The 16,353-nt window shown below is 39.6% G+C and overlaps 2 protein-coding genes and 2 pseudogenes across 3 annotated transcripts; all 4 read left to right on the top strand.

The window, feature by feature from the left end:
- Positions 1-3,930: 3,930 nt before the first annotated feature.
- Positions 3,931-7,785, top strand: LOC147289515 (Protein kinase superfamily protein). 2 transcript variants are annotated; one of them, XM_086238476.1, is made up of 4 exons: positions 3,931-5,113; positions 5,301-5,702; positions 5,808-5,858; positions 6,022-7,785. In XM_086238476.1, exons 1-4 carry the CDS (start codon positions 3,931-3,933, stop codon positions 7,473-7,475), a joined length of 3,090 nt encoding a protein of 1,029 aa, XP_086094602.1. In that variant the 3' UTR covers positions 7,476-7,785. The 2 variants fall into 2 exon arrangements, with proteins under 2 accessions (XP_086094602.1, XP_086094600.1); XM_086238474.1 differs by having other exon boundaries at positions 3,931-5,138; positions 5,323-5,702.
- A 4,553-nt stretch (positions 7,786-12,338) lies between these two features.
- On the top strand, positions 12,339-13,684 carry LOC147289514 (carboxylesterase 1-like). The gene has a single exon (XM_086237666.1). It carries the CDS (start codon positions 12,493-12,495, stop codon positions 13,501-13,503), a length of 1,011 nt encoding a protein of 336 aa, XP_086093792.1. The 5' UTR covers positions 12,339-12,492; the 3' UTR covers positions 13,504-13,684.
- Positions 13,685-14,098: 414 nt separating this feature from the next.
- On the top strand, positions 14,099-15,441 carry LOC147289513 (carboxylesterase 1 pseudogene; annotated as a pseudogene).
- A 164-nt stretch (positions 15,442-15,605) lies between these two features.
- On the top strand, positions 15,606-16,228 carry LOC147289512 (carboxylesterase 1 pseudogene; annotated as a pseudogene).
- The last annotated feature ends 125 nt before the right edge of the window (positions 16,229-16,353 follow it).

Raw genomic sequence — 16,353 nt, 5'->3', positions numbered from 1 at the left:
AGGATCATCTTCATTGATAGATCATTCTTGCAAAATATTAGTCAAATCCGAAATCATTTGTCTATCTAACTTTGATAAAACAAATGAACGGTTTCATCGAAAATATTTGGTTCGTCCATTTATTTGATCAAAGTTAGATAGGCAAATGATTTCCGATTTGACTAATTTTTTGCAAGGATGATCTATCAATGGAGATGTAAAAAATGAATGGTTCGGATTGACACAAAACGACTCGTGTGGGCTCCAATAGGGTATACCTCAACATAAATAAGTTGAGGTATACCTCAACAGAAGGAGCCTGGTACATATATATATATATTTTTTTTATGTTGACATAACCAAATGAATGTCCCATTTTGTGGGAAAGTCAAACTTTAGAAAAAACAAATAAAAGACCATTTCTTTGTATGAATTAGTTCATTGCCCAATTGTTTGGACATTGTAGCCATACCCTCCTCAAAAGTGTACGTCCCAATTCTAAACCAAACCAATAAAAGCAGTAAATCCCAATGTTGAAGGACAGACAACAGTAATTATTAATTGGTACACAATGTTGGAGTTAAAATCCCAGCTCGAGAATGTAAAATTTTGCATAATAAAGTATAAAGTTGTAGACATTTTTATTTATAGATTAATGTCATTTTGTTTCTCATATTATTACACTTGTATTGCTTTGGTTCTTAGACTTCTTATTTGAAAAATTAAGATTTTTAATTTTTTTAATTTTGTCAATTGAGGTTATTCTGTCAATTTATATATTTTTTATCTAAATTTAGCGAAAAATAAAAGAAAAAAATGGTAAAATCTAAATGGAATGAACCATTTTACCCTAAAAAAGGATCCCACGTGATTGGCACATAGTGCTATGCAAACGGAAATTTAAATGAAAAATGTGTAAGTTAATGGAATAATCTCAATTGACAATTAAAAAAATTAGAGTTTTTAATTTTTTAAATTATAAATCTAAGAACTAAATTGATACAAGTATAATAATTTAAAGAGTAAAATAACATTAATCCCTTTCATATATTACCAAATTAAATGTTCCAATTTTACCAAACAATTTTAATTTACAAACCAATTAAGTTATATATGGTTGTAGTCGAAGTAGTGCATGATTGAGAAATCCATGGTGGTGGTCCTGTCAGAATGAGAATGAGATCTTGAAAAGGAGGGAGTAATCCGAACACACTTCAAATGGCATAATAAAGTTTGTGTACAGTCTCGGAACGCACTTGCTCTGCATGACCCAACACGTATTAATAATCATGCATTCCTAGATAGGACTATAGGAGCACTTTTTTTTATAGTAATACAATAATAATAATAATAAAAACTTTAATTAATATTTGACGCCTGTATATAGTTCTTTTAAGCAAACTATATACAGAGTGCTCTATTCATGAAAGCGACCATGACTTTGATAGATATAATGCTTAGTAAGCAAGCTTTTATCAACAAATTAATAAAAGTAGGCATGCATTGCATCAACATTATTACTGTACATTCAAAATTACAGGTCGTTCAAAGACGTGCCTAGCAAGAAAAAAAAAAGAGAGCCTTTTGCAGCACTTTTGGTACCAATTAAGTTGAACAGAAAAAAAAAAAAAAAAGATTTTTTTTTTCTTGGTCTGAGAAAACAAAAGGCTTTATGTTCTGGTATGATAGGAAAAAAGTTGTATTGTTATACTTATACATATGCTTTCCTTTGTTTGAGCTCTCCATTCAGTCATTCACTAATGTGTTAATTAAAAGGAAGCAAATGATTAAAGAGGCAGAGAGAATCTGTACTGGAATACTTGTTTAAGGGGCCCAAAAATATATAATATAAAGATGAGTGAGAAAGTGTGTGTGGGAGAGAGAGAGAGAGAGAGAGAGAGAGAGAGAGAGAGAGAGAGTAAAAAACAAAATAAGACATTGGCAAATTGAGTCATAGGAGTCACTGGAGCAGAGCCATCGATTCGTCCGGTCCCCATCGTTCTGTACAAAAAATACTCTCCCTCTTTATTTTCTTCTCACTTCTCAGTCTCCACTCACTCACTCACTCCCTCCCTCACTCTACGCGGGAAGTCGTGGAACTCTCTCTCTCTCTCTCTCTCAAACAACAACTACAACAACAAACATTAATAAAAGCAATGTTATTAGTTGATGAGAAGAACTTGCCTGTAACTGTGGTGCCAGGTCAGCAATCTGACCTGATGTCACAAACCAATAAAAATGTGACACCTATAATACTTAAGTTTGATTTTTATTTAATTTATTACACAATATTTTAACTCAAAAAATCCCTGAAAAGGCATAAGGCAGATCAATTTTTCTCTCCCGCGCTCATCTCTCACGGCTCTTCTCCTTCCAAGCTTCCAAAGCAAAACCCTTTGTTCTACAGTCTCCTGCATCACTCTCTCTAGTCTCTACCCTACTATTTTTCTCTTCAGTAACTCTACTTAAGCTCCTCTTTTTTCTATTCAATCACTCCGCCCAACACAACAGGTATGATTTTTTTATCTGCTCTTCAATTTTTTTTGTTCCTAAACTACTGGGTTTTCATCCTCTGCTTTTATTTGGGCATGATTTTTTTTTTTTTTTTAGCTGGGTCGCATCCCTTCCTGGTTCTTTTTGTTTGTTCTTGTTGTCATCCTTCCTCTGTAAAGTCATGATAAACACAAAACAACCCAATCAATTATGTACTCAATCAATTGTTTCCTAAAGAACATCTATGCACAACAATGGGTATTGCATAAAAGCCTATTTTTTCAACTATCAAAATCTGGGCAATAATGAATCAATCACTAAAATCTGGCCAATAGAAATAAAATAAATCAATAAACTTATTAATGCTGTAAAAGCTTGTTTCATAACCATTAATATGAACGAAAAAAAAAACTCAAATCTGGGTTCATATGAATCTAGCTAGGCGATTTCTTGGTTTCTTTTTTCCCTTTTTTTTGTTTACCTTTAAATAACCAAATCATTGTTTAATTAAGAAGCAATATGTAACTATGTTCAAAAACCCAATTAGTAAAAAGAGGAGAAGTTGACAAAAAAGAAAAAGAAAACCAAACACCCAACCTGAGAGAGAAAGCTTCGACATGGAGAAGGAAATGTCGGAGCCGGAGATGGGAAGCAGATCGAGGTTTCCAAAGAGCAACACCAGTTTGGAGAAGGGCTTCGGAGTGGAGAAGGAAACGTCGGAGCTGGAGATATCACCAGAGAAGGGAAGCTGATTGAGGTTGCCAAAGAGAAACACCAGTTTGAAGAAAGGGAAGAAGCAGCGAGAGAACCAGATCGAGGTTGCCAAAGTGCCAGACAGCTGTGGTTTTTTTAATTATAATCAATTTTAAACCCAAATCTAATGTATTACAGGTGTCATATTTTTATTGGTTTGTGACACCAAGTCAGATTGCTGACCTGGCACCACAGTTACAGGCAAGTTCTTCTCTTAGTTGATACATAGAGCCGCGTTTCTCAGTCCCAGTACAATCATGACCCTCCTCCCTAATCATGCACATTGTACATCAAAAATGACAAATCAAAACTCACCCTTGTGTGGTAATTGTCTTAATTAAGTGGTTAATAGACTGAAGGGTCATATTCATGGCAGTTCCACAACCACGACTTTTTCACCTCTTCCTTTTTTTTCTCTTTTCATTATCTCTTGATTATTGCTTTTAACTGGTCTATGAATATCCCTATACTTTCTTGGTGACTTTCCCTGTTAGATCCGTTAAGAGAGAGAGATTCTATATGGCAGCTGCAACCTAAGTGCATAAGTCCTAAAGCATTAAAAATCCCCTTGTGACTTTCACCAATGAAACAAATAGGATCATCATCTCCCACAACTATATGCTCAACCAAAAAACCCAACTACTTCTTTCTCTTTAGCTGCTCACTCTTTACTCTTTAATTTTCTTTTTGGGCCCATTTGAAGAGATGGGTGAGAACACAGGGGATACAACCAAGAAGCAACAACCACAAAAAGAAATTTCAGCTTCTCCCAACGACCCACTTGATCATCAAGAACCAACAGATCAAACGAGATCAGCTGCACGCCACCACCAACAGCCACCACCAACGGTTGTTGTCACCGGTGGAACCGCCGCTCCTTTCACTCAGTCTCCTACTTTGTATGTTCCAAATATCAGTGGTGCAACAACCACTTGCTCATCACCCTTTGAGCAACAACAACAATTTGAGGCTGCTGTGAATCCCAAGAGACCTCGTTACACCACTGGCCAATGGAAGCTTCTACCCTCCCCATCGTCCCAACAAAAACAGCCCACCTCCCAAACCCAAATACCCAATATTCTCGCCACCGAATCAAGCCCATCACCCACCACACGCACCGCCGCCGCCGCTGCCACCCCAAAACCAAAACCCCGACTCCCCCAACAACCTCACACCACCACCACCACTACCACCACCACAGGCTCCTCCTCCGACACGGCTGGCTCGTCCCCCCCTCGCTCTCCTCTGCCTTCTCTATCCGCAACTTCAGGCCAAGACACAACCAAGACCGAGGGAGAAAACCCAGTTCACCATCATCAATTCAGAAAAGGGAAATATGTGAGCCCAGTTTGGAAACCCCACGAGATGCTGTGGCTCGCCAGAGCATGGAGGACCCAGTACCAAGGTGGTGGACTCGATCATCATGGGTCCGGCTCATCTTCGAGAACAGAGCACCTCCTTACAGCAACAGAGAGTGGTCACACCACAAGCAGAGGCAAAACCAGAGCCGATAAAGACAGAGAAGTAGCCGAGTTTCTCCAAAAGCACGGAGTCAACCGAGACGCCAAAACAGCCGGTACGAAATGGGATAACATGTTGGGAGAATTCAGGAAAGTTTACGAGTGGGAGAGAGGGGCCGAGAGAGAACAAATTGGGAAGAGCTATTTTAGGCTCTCGCCTTATGAGAGAAAGCTCCATAGATTGCCTGCTTCTTTTGATGAAGAGGTTTTTGAGGAGCTTTCGCAGTTTATGGGGTCCAGAATGCGAACGAGTCCTCACAGTAGATTACTCGCTGCTGGGGATTATGACACCCGGACTACAGCTCTTGTTGTCACTCGAAGTCTACAACAACCCCCTTCTCTCAAAGAAGACGACCTCCCTCTCTCAGGTATTTCTACAACCACAACATGTGTGTGGTTGTAGACAAAGCAACTATATTTGTGTGCCCGCGTGGGCATGCATACAATGTGCTTCAAATTCAATGTCTAGATTAAGTAAACCAATTAATTAAGATATTTTCACTTGATTAAATCCTTAAGAATTAATGAATACCCATTTGATTTATCTATCTATAGGAAGGACGGGAAAGCAGCTAAGGATGATGAGTGGCCACGGAGGAAGCAGAGGGTCGACCTTGCTAGGGTTTCATGATCAGTCTCCCCTAGACTTTGCAGCTGGCCTCTCTTCATCTTCTTCTTCTTCCAAGGAGCTTCGTCGAATCGGGAAGATTCGAATGACGTGGGAGGAATCGGTGAGTTTGTGGGCCGAGGAAGGCGAGCACCACCGGGGGAGAGTCAAGGTTCAAGGGTCTAGCTTCTTGAACGCGGACGAGCTCACGTTCTTCGACGACTCCATGGTGGCTTGCACCATGGAAGCCTTTGAGGACGGGCCTCTTAGAGGCTTCTCTGTGGACCGCTTCTTGTCTGGTCAGCAAGTCAAAGTGTTTGGCAGAAGAAACCAAGCTGCCTCTGCATCTGGTAAAAATCAAATTACATGACACATCTTTGATATTCCTATATATGTATGTTAGAACTTAGAAATCAATCGATCTAATTGACACTATTTCATTAATGCATTTCAAGGCTTCACTGATCAGAAGGTCCAGCTTCCCTTGCCCGAATCCTCTACAAGATGTAAGTCTATTAAAACCAATCCGGCCACTTACTACTTACTGTTCCATTCACTGGGTCATTTTATGTTACAATAATTGTCCTAATTAATTGTTACATTATATGCATGTGGTTAATTCAGTAAGTAATCAGTTAGCCTAATACTAAACGGATGGATTTGTTGCAGCAATTCCTGCATTGGAATTTCAAGACCCAACGGAGTACTACGTGGGGTGTCTTCGAGCTCCACCACTCTCCCTCCCAACCTTGTCCGAGCTTTCATGGTACCTACAAGGGCCACCGCCGGAGGAGCTGCGGTTCCCGCTCCGGAAAGACGTGTACCGGGACTTACCACATGGGAAAGAGACTTTCTTTACTACATCCACTGAATTGGTAGATTGTAGAGCCATCACTTATGATATTCTAAGTCCCATTATCCGAACCAACCATAGTCTCAGTGCTGCCACTGCCCCTAGTAGAGACTCCTTCATCGGCCTCTGGGACGACTGCATCAATCGTATTGTGTCCAAATTTTGTTCCGTCGAGATGGTTTTGATTCGCAAGCCTAATTCTTTTTCGCTAACGGAACCTTTACAGGATCAATGGCCGAACGTGACGGGGTTCGTGAGAAATTTTTGTTTATGGAGAGGGGAGGAGAGGGACCAATTGAGGGATGGTCACATACATCCCTCAACCTCAATTGAGCAGAAACTTCAATGGACCTACATGGATGTTCCATACATTTTAGGCTACTATGCAATTGGTTATTTGGTAACATTTTGTGCATTGAGTCGGGCACCGGACCGAGTCATTCGAACCGATTTACACACCGTGGACCTATCTTCCCCATCCGAGAGACTCAAAGCCCTAGTCCTATGTTACAGAATTGCTGGGTTATTGCCATTGCTAGCGGATCGATGCTTGAACAACATTAACAGTACGAGTCACAATGGGGGATGCTACAAAATCATGCTTCCTTATAGCGATTTCGAGAGGTTTGATATGGGCGATGGGAATGCGATTGAATTGACGCCAACTACGGTGACTCGATTTTTCTCCAATGTGAGAAAATGGACCGCGGTCAAGGAAATCTATGACTTTCTTGATCATAGAATACCCCATGCAGAGAAAATTCACAGGTCAATAGAGACGGATTTGGCATTGGTTTTTAAGCCAAGAGGTTGCAAATTCAAGCCCACCAATTGGGACCAACTCGTGGAGGCTCTCATGTACGTGACCAAAGCGTTGGTGGCGCTACACGACTTGTCGTTCATGCACAGAGACATAAGCTGGGACAAAGTAATGTGGTCGGATAAAGAGAATGAGTGGCTCGTGTGCGGGTTCGAGGAGGCAGTGGGGGCGCCGCAGATATACCCGCATGTTGTGGAGGGGGCGGCGCGTGGGAGACACGCCCCGGAGATGGAGAGAGGGTTGCATGGGGTGAAAGTGGACGTGTGGGGTGTTGGGCATCTGGTGAGGACTTGTGGGTTGGCAGGCGTGCCGAAGATGCTGAGGGAGCTCCAAAACCGGTGTTTGGAGCAGAACCCGGAGCAGAGGCCAACCGCAGCCGACTGTTACCACCACCTGCTGCAGTTGCAGTCGTCTCTGTCAGTTGTCACCGCTGCTGGGGTTCTGATGTGACCGCTACTGTTGGCATACAAATATTGGGTGGGGACTCGATCTCTATCTATAAGTTAATGGTCAGCGTTTTTCGGGTTTTTTAAAATGCTTTTTTTTATAATATATATATATGGGTTGTTGTGGTGTGGGTTTGTCTTGTTTGATACCTTAAAATGAAGAGAGGGGGCTTTTTCTGGGTTTCTGGGAGGTGGAAATGGCGGCGGCTGCTAGCTGCTGTTGTGGGTGGCGTCTCACGGGTAGTTCCGTCAAATCAAGAAAGCTAGGCATGCGAAAACTGAAAACTGAAAACTGATGTGTATCGCACATTTGGGTTTGGGGTTTTGATTGGTACGTATGTCTCCAAGTGGGTTAGCTCGGTAGGAATGAGGATAGGAAATATAACTGGCTTTGTGTTGTTTGGACATGGATACTGTTGTTCTTCAATCTTAACCTAGTTATTGCAGATTCTTCATTTCCACACTCCCACTTTCCATATTCATTTATTATTCTCTTCTTTTTTTTCTTAGCTTATAATCTAGCTATTTCTTCCATTAATTGTTGTTTCGTTATGTGTTTTTAAAAAAAAAAATTATTAGATATAAGTAATAGTGGTGTAACTAATATAAAGTATAAGGATATTATTAATTGATATATTTATATTAATAAGGTATAATATTCACTAATATGATGTTGAATTAGTTACACTATGTATCGTATTAATTTTTCTATTTTAAAATTGTTACTTTACAGTTAATTTACTTACCAATTAATGTGTCAATGACATGATATTATCTGAAATATTAAAAATTTATGAGATTATGAAATATTCAAATAAAATCAAATGAAACGTTGGTACGTCAATTACAAGTTGATATGGTATTTATAGTATTAAAAAAATGGCAGCGCGCTTTATTCTTCAAATTACGGTTGTAGTTAATGTTTTATTCTTGCTCGATCATTGATCATGTGAAGCTTCAGTTGATCTAAATACCCTCTAGCCATTCCTTTTTATGCTACGCTAGAAATTGATTTTATTCTTATCATTTTCACGCAACAAATTAATTAGTTTGGCTCAAGAAATAAAATTTCGAGTTTCGAGAAAATTTCAAAAAATTTTAAATTTTGATAAAAATTAAATGGAAACGACGGAAATTTTAAATGAAACTTTACCATATGTTTATTTAACATATTATCTACTAAATTTTTTAAAAATATTGAAGAAACTAAATTATATAATAGGTTTCATGTGATTTAAAATGAATATAATGTGCGCTGGAGACAAATACTGTTAAATAAAATTAGTATAATGAATAAATGAAATCAGTATATTATTTATACTTTATAATTTACACACTAAACCCTATATATTTTATAATTTATACTCTATATTGTTTAGGATATAGTATATAATATTAGAATTTAGGCTCTTTAGGGTATTTTTAATTATTTTTTATAAAAAATATATTAAAGTTTATTGATTTATGGTTTAAAAATAACTAAATGAAACTCCAAACGGCCAAACAAAACCTCAAACTATTTTTTTTCTTTACAATTGCCCAAAGGCCCCAAACCTTAATCAACCCTAAACCTTTTAATTTCTTTTTCTTTTTTATTATTTCTTTCCCTTTTTTTTTCTTTTTCCTTTTTTTTTTCTTCTTTTCTTTTTTCCTTTTTTCTTTTCTTTTTTTTCCTTCCTTTTCTTTTCCCTCGTGGCCGTGAGTCTCCATCTCCAATTCTTTTTTTCTTCTTTCTTCTTCATCCCCTGGTTCTCTCTCTCTCTCTCTCTCTCTCTCTCTCTCTCTCTCTCATCTATCCCTCAACCCACCCTCACCTCTTTCTCCCTCATCTCCCCCCATGTCGCCCACTCGCCCTCTGCCACCGTCCCATCTTTCTCCCCCTGCCGCCGTCCCCTTTTTCTCTGTCGATCTCCGCTCTGCCGCGCACTGCTGCGCCACCTCTTTCTCCCTCGATCTCTTCCCTACCGCCCCTGCCGCCGCTCCCCCCCCTCTTTCTCCCTGGATCAGATGGATGAAGCTATAAACAAATGGATGAGGTCGATTACCTCTCTAAATATCCATGTAAGTTTTAGTTTTTCTTTTAATGTTTGAGCGTTTACATGTTTTGGGCGAAGAGATAGAGAGATCTAAGGCAACGGGGGGCTGGGTTGGTTTCACTGTCGAAAATTTCGGCGAAATTTTGATAATTTCGACAAAATTATCACGAAAAGTTAATAAATATGAGTTTCAATTTCAATACCCCAAAAAATCAAAATTTTCAGTAAAATTTCACCGAAAATTTTGAAATTTAACACCTTAGTTTGGCTATATTAATGGAAATTATGGAAGATTTGTAGGCATCGCATCATTCACATCAAGTGTGCTTTACTGGTTTTCAGATCAGATGCTTATGTTATAAAAAGTATTAATTGGCGATCTTTTCAAAATCATTTCTCCTTTGATTTTGTAATAAACAAAGGTCCAAAACAACTTCTCAATTTCTCGATAACATTTAATTTACTGTAAATTTTTATAAAGTAAATTCTTAAAAGAGACAGAAATCCCAATATCTCGCTTAAGCTAGTTTACCAGATGAGATTACTCGACATATGTGAGTGATCGAGTACGCGTAAGTCATCTACTTATAAAGTTAAAAACATTTAGAATCTATTAATATTTGAAAATAAGGAAATTGAACAAGGGTTTAGTTCAATCAGTGCAGTTGATAATGATGAGTTGAGTAGAAAATTCTCAAACCAATATGAAGTTTGGATTAATTTTTCAAACAATATTAATACCAGTAGGCCTTTAAATACAAATTAAGGTGAGTGGATCAGTAGTGGATGCTTTCACTTTTCTCACCTTGATTAAAAATTATAATTAAAAAAAACCCAAAAATGCTAGCTATTTATGACGAATTTTACATATATAATTCTGTGAGGCCACCTTTCTTTTGATACGTACCAAATCCAAATATATTCAACAGAAGAACAATTTCTTACATTGGTGCAGTCCGGGTATAATATAAGTGCAAATATACCCATGTTTCACTAGTGGGAGAACCTACAGCAAGCATGTCAGCTAAACCTAGTTGCTCTGCATATGTGGGGTCAATGTGTCTCCATTTTAGCTCCACTGCCCCAATACATATAAACCCAACTATGTATTATCATTGGTCAACTTCGGAATATTTGTCATCAATTTTTTATATAATTTGGGTCTTTTGCTCGAATAAAATATTTACATGGTTACAGTGGTTTCTGAGTTTTTGGCAACTAATTAATTTTATAAGCCTATTACGATGTTTGGGTCACATAGCTCGTACACAGGTTGAAGATTGTGTCTCTTTTTGGTAGGACACACACAGCTTGAAGATTTTAAGATTGTCTCACGGTCTAAATATATATATACAAGCTTGTAGTAGTGAAGGCTTCGCCGTGGCAGAGTTTGTTGAAAAATGAACAGAAAAAAAGAGATAGAAATAATAGCTATATTTTTTTGGGGTGCCAAAAGGAAATGAAACATCTTTTCTTCTGGCCTTATTAATGGTAACAAAGTTGTGGCTTGATATATAATTACAAAATTCCCAAAACCCTCCTTACATCATCAATTCATCATCATCTTCATCACGAGAATCCTTCAACATAATAATAACCAAAACTCTCCAGCCAACCTAAGCATAGAACTCATCAGACATAAAAAAAAAAATAATAATAATAAGGATAGAAAATATTAGTTGACCCAAAACATATGAGGTCAGCCCAGTCCATTTTTTAGACAAGATAGAACGAAGCCCACTGTCTACACGTATTTTTCCTTTTTTTTTTTTTTTGCTATGCGATGGGGGCCGAAGCCCAAAACAAGAAAAACTATAGAAGAATCAATCTGGGCTGGTCATACGAGGCCAGACCATTACTTATGTTATGCTAATTATGGATGGATTGTTTATTATTGCTTCTTATTTTAATTGTATTTTTTGGTTCATTTTGTTGTTTGTGGAGTGTTGCATTTTAGAAATTGTTTGCTTTATATCTTGCAGAGCAATTGTTGTAAAGGCTCTCAAGTTTGATCACCCAAAAATTAATTAAGCAATTAAGTGGATCGATATATATATATATATATATATATGAACATGTCCCAGATCGATCATCTCCAACCCCGACGGCACCTTCACTCGTCTCCTACAATTTCCAAGCGTCGCAGCCGATCCCCACCCTTCGTCACCCACCACTCCTCCAGTCCTCTCCAAAGACATCTCTCTCAACCAAACCATCATGGTCCGACTATTCCTACCCCGGAAATTGCTCAATTCACCCACCTCCAAACTCCCTCTCATATTTTCCTACCATGGTGGTGGCTTCATTTACCTCAGCGCAACTTCAACCGTATTCCATGAGTTTTGTTCAAACATGGCTCTTCAACTCCAAGCTCTTGTGGTCTCCCTGGACTACCGTCTCGCCCCCGAACACCGCTCCCCGCGGCCTACGACGATGCCATGGATGCGTTGCACTGGATTACCACCACTGACGATGCCCACGATCTGTTTGTGGTCCTCAAAAATTTCATACATCAATTAATTGTTGAGTGATTTTTATTTGTTCCAAATTAATTGTTGAGTGATGACCACCAGCTACTAGCTTGCGTCATTGTTTGTGAATTTTTAATGTCAACAAGCTAGTAAACTCTTATAGTTTCAAAATATTTATAATTGAAGGAAAAAATCAATTTCTCATCAAATATGTAAACAAAAATATCACATAGTCTTGTCTGTGAAGGTCATTTTTCCCTTTAATGTTCGGTTTTATAACTACAAGTCTACAACTGCTATTTTGATGAAAAATTGACCTCATGTATGCGCACTCCACATAACCTTTTTGCCTACCATTTAGCATAAAAATTCAACAGTTTGAAAAAAAAAAAAACAAGAAGCTTCTGTTTTATTCTTCAAAAAAAAGATAAAAAATTTGGAGAAGACCACTATAATAGTGAGTTGAGTAAGCATCATCCTCTGAGAATGAGGCCATTCACAAGAGTTGTTAAGAATGTCAGACGAAATGGCAGCGTCCAATTCCAACCCCATCTGCACCGTCGATCCCTACCAGCGCCTCCAGATTGCACCCAACCCGGACGGCACCATCACACGCTTGGCCATATGCCCAGAAACCCCTCCAACTTCTGATCCCAAGCTCCCCACCTCAGTTCTCTCCAAAGACATCCCCATCAACCAATCAAACAACACCTGGGTCCGCATTTTCCTGCCGCGCCACGCACTCGATCATTCCTCCTCATCCCGACGTACACCCGCCAAGTTGCCTCTGATCATTTTTTACCATGGGGGAGGCTTCATAATACTCAGTGCAGCCTCAACCATCTACCATCACTTCTGTGTCAACTTTGCCACTCATGTCCCCGTCATCATCGCATCCGTCGACTACAGGCTCGCTCCGGAGCATCGGCTGCCCGCCGCTTATGACGATGCACTGGAAGCGCTGCACTGGATCAAAACCGCCCAAGACGATTGGTTGAGAGACTATGCCGATCTCTCAAATTGTTTCCTCATGGGCTGCAGCGCCGGGGGTAACATAGCCTACCATGCAGGACTTCGTGCAGCTGCGGACGTTGACCATCTCCACCCGTTGAAGATCCGAGGGCTGATATTGCAGCAACCGTTCTTTAGTGGGACCCAGAGAAGTAAGTCAGAGTTGAGGTTGGTGAACGACGCCGTCTTGCCGCTAAGCGCTATTGATCTGATGTGGGACTTGTCGTTGCCTCCCGTGTTTGACCGTGATCACGAGTATTGCAATCCAACGGTGGGTGATTGGTCCAAGCATTTTGATCGAATGAAGGTACTTGGGTGGAGAGTGTTGGTGACTGGCTGCGATGGGGACCCTCTGGTTGACCGTCAGATGGATCTGGTGAAGATGTTAGAGGAAAAGGGTGTACAAGCGGTGGGTCGCTTTATTGAAGGAGGGTATCATGGGCGTGAGGATGTTGACCCCTCCATGGCAGAGCTACTGTTTGTGGTTCTTAAAAATTTCATATTCCAGCTCTAGCTTATTATTAATACTAGCTACTAAGTACTATCTTAAATTCAAGTTGTAACGCCTCATTAACGAAATTAAATAAATAAAAAAGTTCAAGTTGTAACATGAGGTTGAGCTGTTTACTAATTATTTTTTATCAAATAAGAATAGACCATATTTATCTATATATGGATGTTTTATTTTATGGTCGATATGCATGCATGAGGTGTATAATTTAGGTTTTTTTGTCAAGATGTATGTATGTATATATAAACTAGCAATTCAGCACTTAATATAAGTAATAAGTGAGGTACTACATTTAAAAGTTGTATTTATTTGAATAAATAATTAATTTTACAATCGTGTTAAATTTAATTATTAAATATATTGTCTCCCAAATATTCTTATTTAATTCTCAAATGTATAACGTAAAATACAACATTAATTAATTAGTAAATAAACTGCCCAAAATAAAGAACAGCATTATGTGAAAATTTTCTTAATACACCTAGAAAAGTAATTAAGTAGAGCCATCTTTATTTTCTGAGTCAGTGATAACTATGACGTTTGTATGCATTATGCTAATCATAAATTGATTATATATTGATATACAAGTTATAATAAGACCAATGTGTCTTTATTTTATTATGATGGTCAACGTTATTATATAATAAGTTTTAAAAGGAATCAAAAGATGCATGCGTCTTATACGATGATACAAAAAATAAAAATAGAAAATAAGACAAGGCCTGTCTATAATTAAAGACCATTGAGCAAGGGCATGAACAAAAGTTAACAATGTCAAGTGAAACGGTAGCGTCCAAATCCAGTCCGATCTCCACCGTTGATCCTTACGAGCGCCTCCGTATTGCAGCCAATCCGGACGGCACCATCACACGCTTTGCCAAATATCCAGACATCCCACCCACGTCAGATCCCAACCTTCCCATCCCTGTCCTCTCGAAAGACATCCCCATCAACCAATCAAACAACACCTCGGTTCGGTTGTACCTGCCGCGCGATGTACTTGATCATTCCTCCTCATCCACACCCACCTATAAGTTACCCCTCATAGTCTTTTACCACGGTGGAGGCTTCGTATTATTCAGTGCCGCCACATCATTCTTCCACGAGTATTGTGTCAACCTTGCCACTGACGTCCACGTCATCATCGCATCCGTCGAGTACAGGCTCGCTCCAGAGAACCGGCTGCCGGCGGCTTATGACGATGCAATGGAAGCGCTGCACTGGATCAAAACCATCCCAGATGACTGGTTGAGAGACTATGCTGACCTGTCAAATTGTTTCCTCATGGGCACCAGTGCTGGGGCTAATATGGCCTACCACGCAGGTCTTCATGCGGATGTTGACCGTCTTCACCCCTTGAAGATCCAAGGGCTGATATTGCAGCAATCATTCTTTGGTGCGACCCAAAGAAGTGGCTCGGAGTTGAGGTTGGCGGAGGACCCGATTTTACCGCTAAGTGCTTGTGATCTGCTGTGGGACTTGTCGTTGCCTCTGGGGGTTGACCGGGATCACGAGTATTGCAATCCAACGGTGGAGGATGCTTCTAAGCACTTGGATCGAGTGAGGGCGCTTGGGTGGAGAGTTTTGGTGACTGGCTGTGATGGGGACCTACTGATCGACCGTCAGATTGAGGTGGTGAAGTTGTTGGAGGAAAAGGATGTGCGAGTGGTGGGTCATTTTGTTGAAGGAGGTTATCATGGGGCTGATGTTGTTGAGCTCTCCAAGGCCAAGGCTCTGTTTGAGGTCTTTAAAAGCTTCATATTTTCTTCATGACCGTGATCGAGGATATTGAGCCCTCCAAGGCAAAGCCACTGTTTGTTTGTGGTTCTGAAAAGTTTCATATTCCAGATTTCCAGCTCTAGCTTATTATAAATTTGGTTGAGTAACACTTGAGTTCAACTTGTAACATGAAGTGCAATTTACTCATTGTTTCATAAATAATGTGTGGCCCATATTTATCTTTGAATGTCTTGTATTTTTATCTTATGCTACACTGACTAAATTATGAGAAAGTTTACTACTTTTTGTTTCGGTACAAGAGAAGTTTAGTACTAGTGTTCGGAAGTTAAAATAGAATATCAATACGGTTGACAAGATTTTAATCTCATGCTGACCTTTCAAATTGTTTCCTCACTGGATCATGGGCACCAGTGCTGGGGCTAATATGGCCTACCACACAGGTCTTCATGCGGACGTTGACCTTCTCCACCCGTTGAAGATCCAAGGGCTGATATTATAGCAACCATTCTTTGGTGGGACCCAGAGAAGTAGCTCAGAGTTGGAACGACCCTTTTTTCCCGCTAAGTGCTTGTGATCTGCTGTGGGACTTGTTATTGCCTCCGGGGGTTGACCGGGATCACGAGTATTGCAATCCAACGGTGGAGGGTGCTTCTAAGCACCTGGATCGAGTGAGGTCGTTTGGGTGGAGAGTTTTGGTGACTGGCTGTGCTGGGGACCTACTGATTGACCGTCAGATCAAGGTGGCGAAGATGTTGGAGGAGAAAGGTGTGCAAGTGGTACGTCATTTTGTTGAAGGAGGTTATCATGGGGTTCATGTTCTTGATCCCTCCATGGATAAGGAGCTGTTTCGGGTTCTTAAAAGTTTCATATTTCTTCATCGGCTACTTAATTAGCAATGGTGGTTAGTGGCTGGTTTAGTGCTACTTCTCATTTATCAACTGGGAATTCTGACATTTGCTTCTTAATTAATGTTGTAATGAATACTAGTTTAAAGAAGAGTTAATTACACTTACACTCCTGAGGTTTATCGACTTTTCACATACACCTCCTGAGTTTCAATAATTACACATACACCCTCTGAGATTTTAAAACTGTTACATATAACCCCCTATA

Source organism: Dryas octopetala, chromosome 3, assembly GCF_963921425.1.
Source record: "Dryas octopetala chromosome 3, drDryOcto1.1, whole genome shotgun sequence".
Lineage (NCBI taxonomy): Eukaryota > Viridiplantae > Streptophyta > Magnoliopsida > Rosales > Rosaceae > Dryas > Dryas octopetala.
This window is presented reverse-complemented; position numbering and strand designations above follow the sequence as displayed.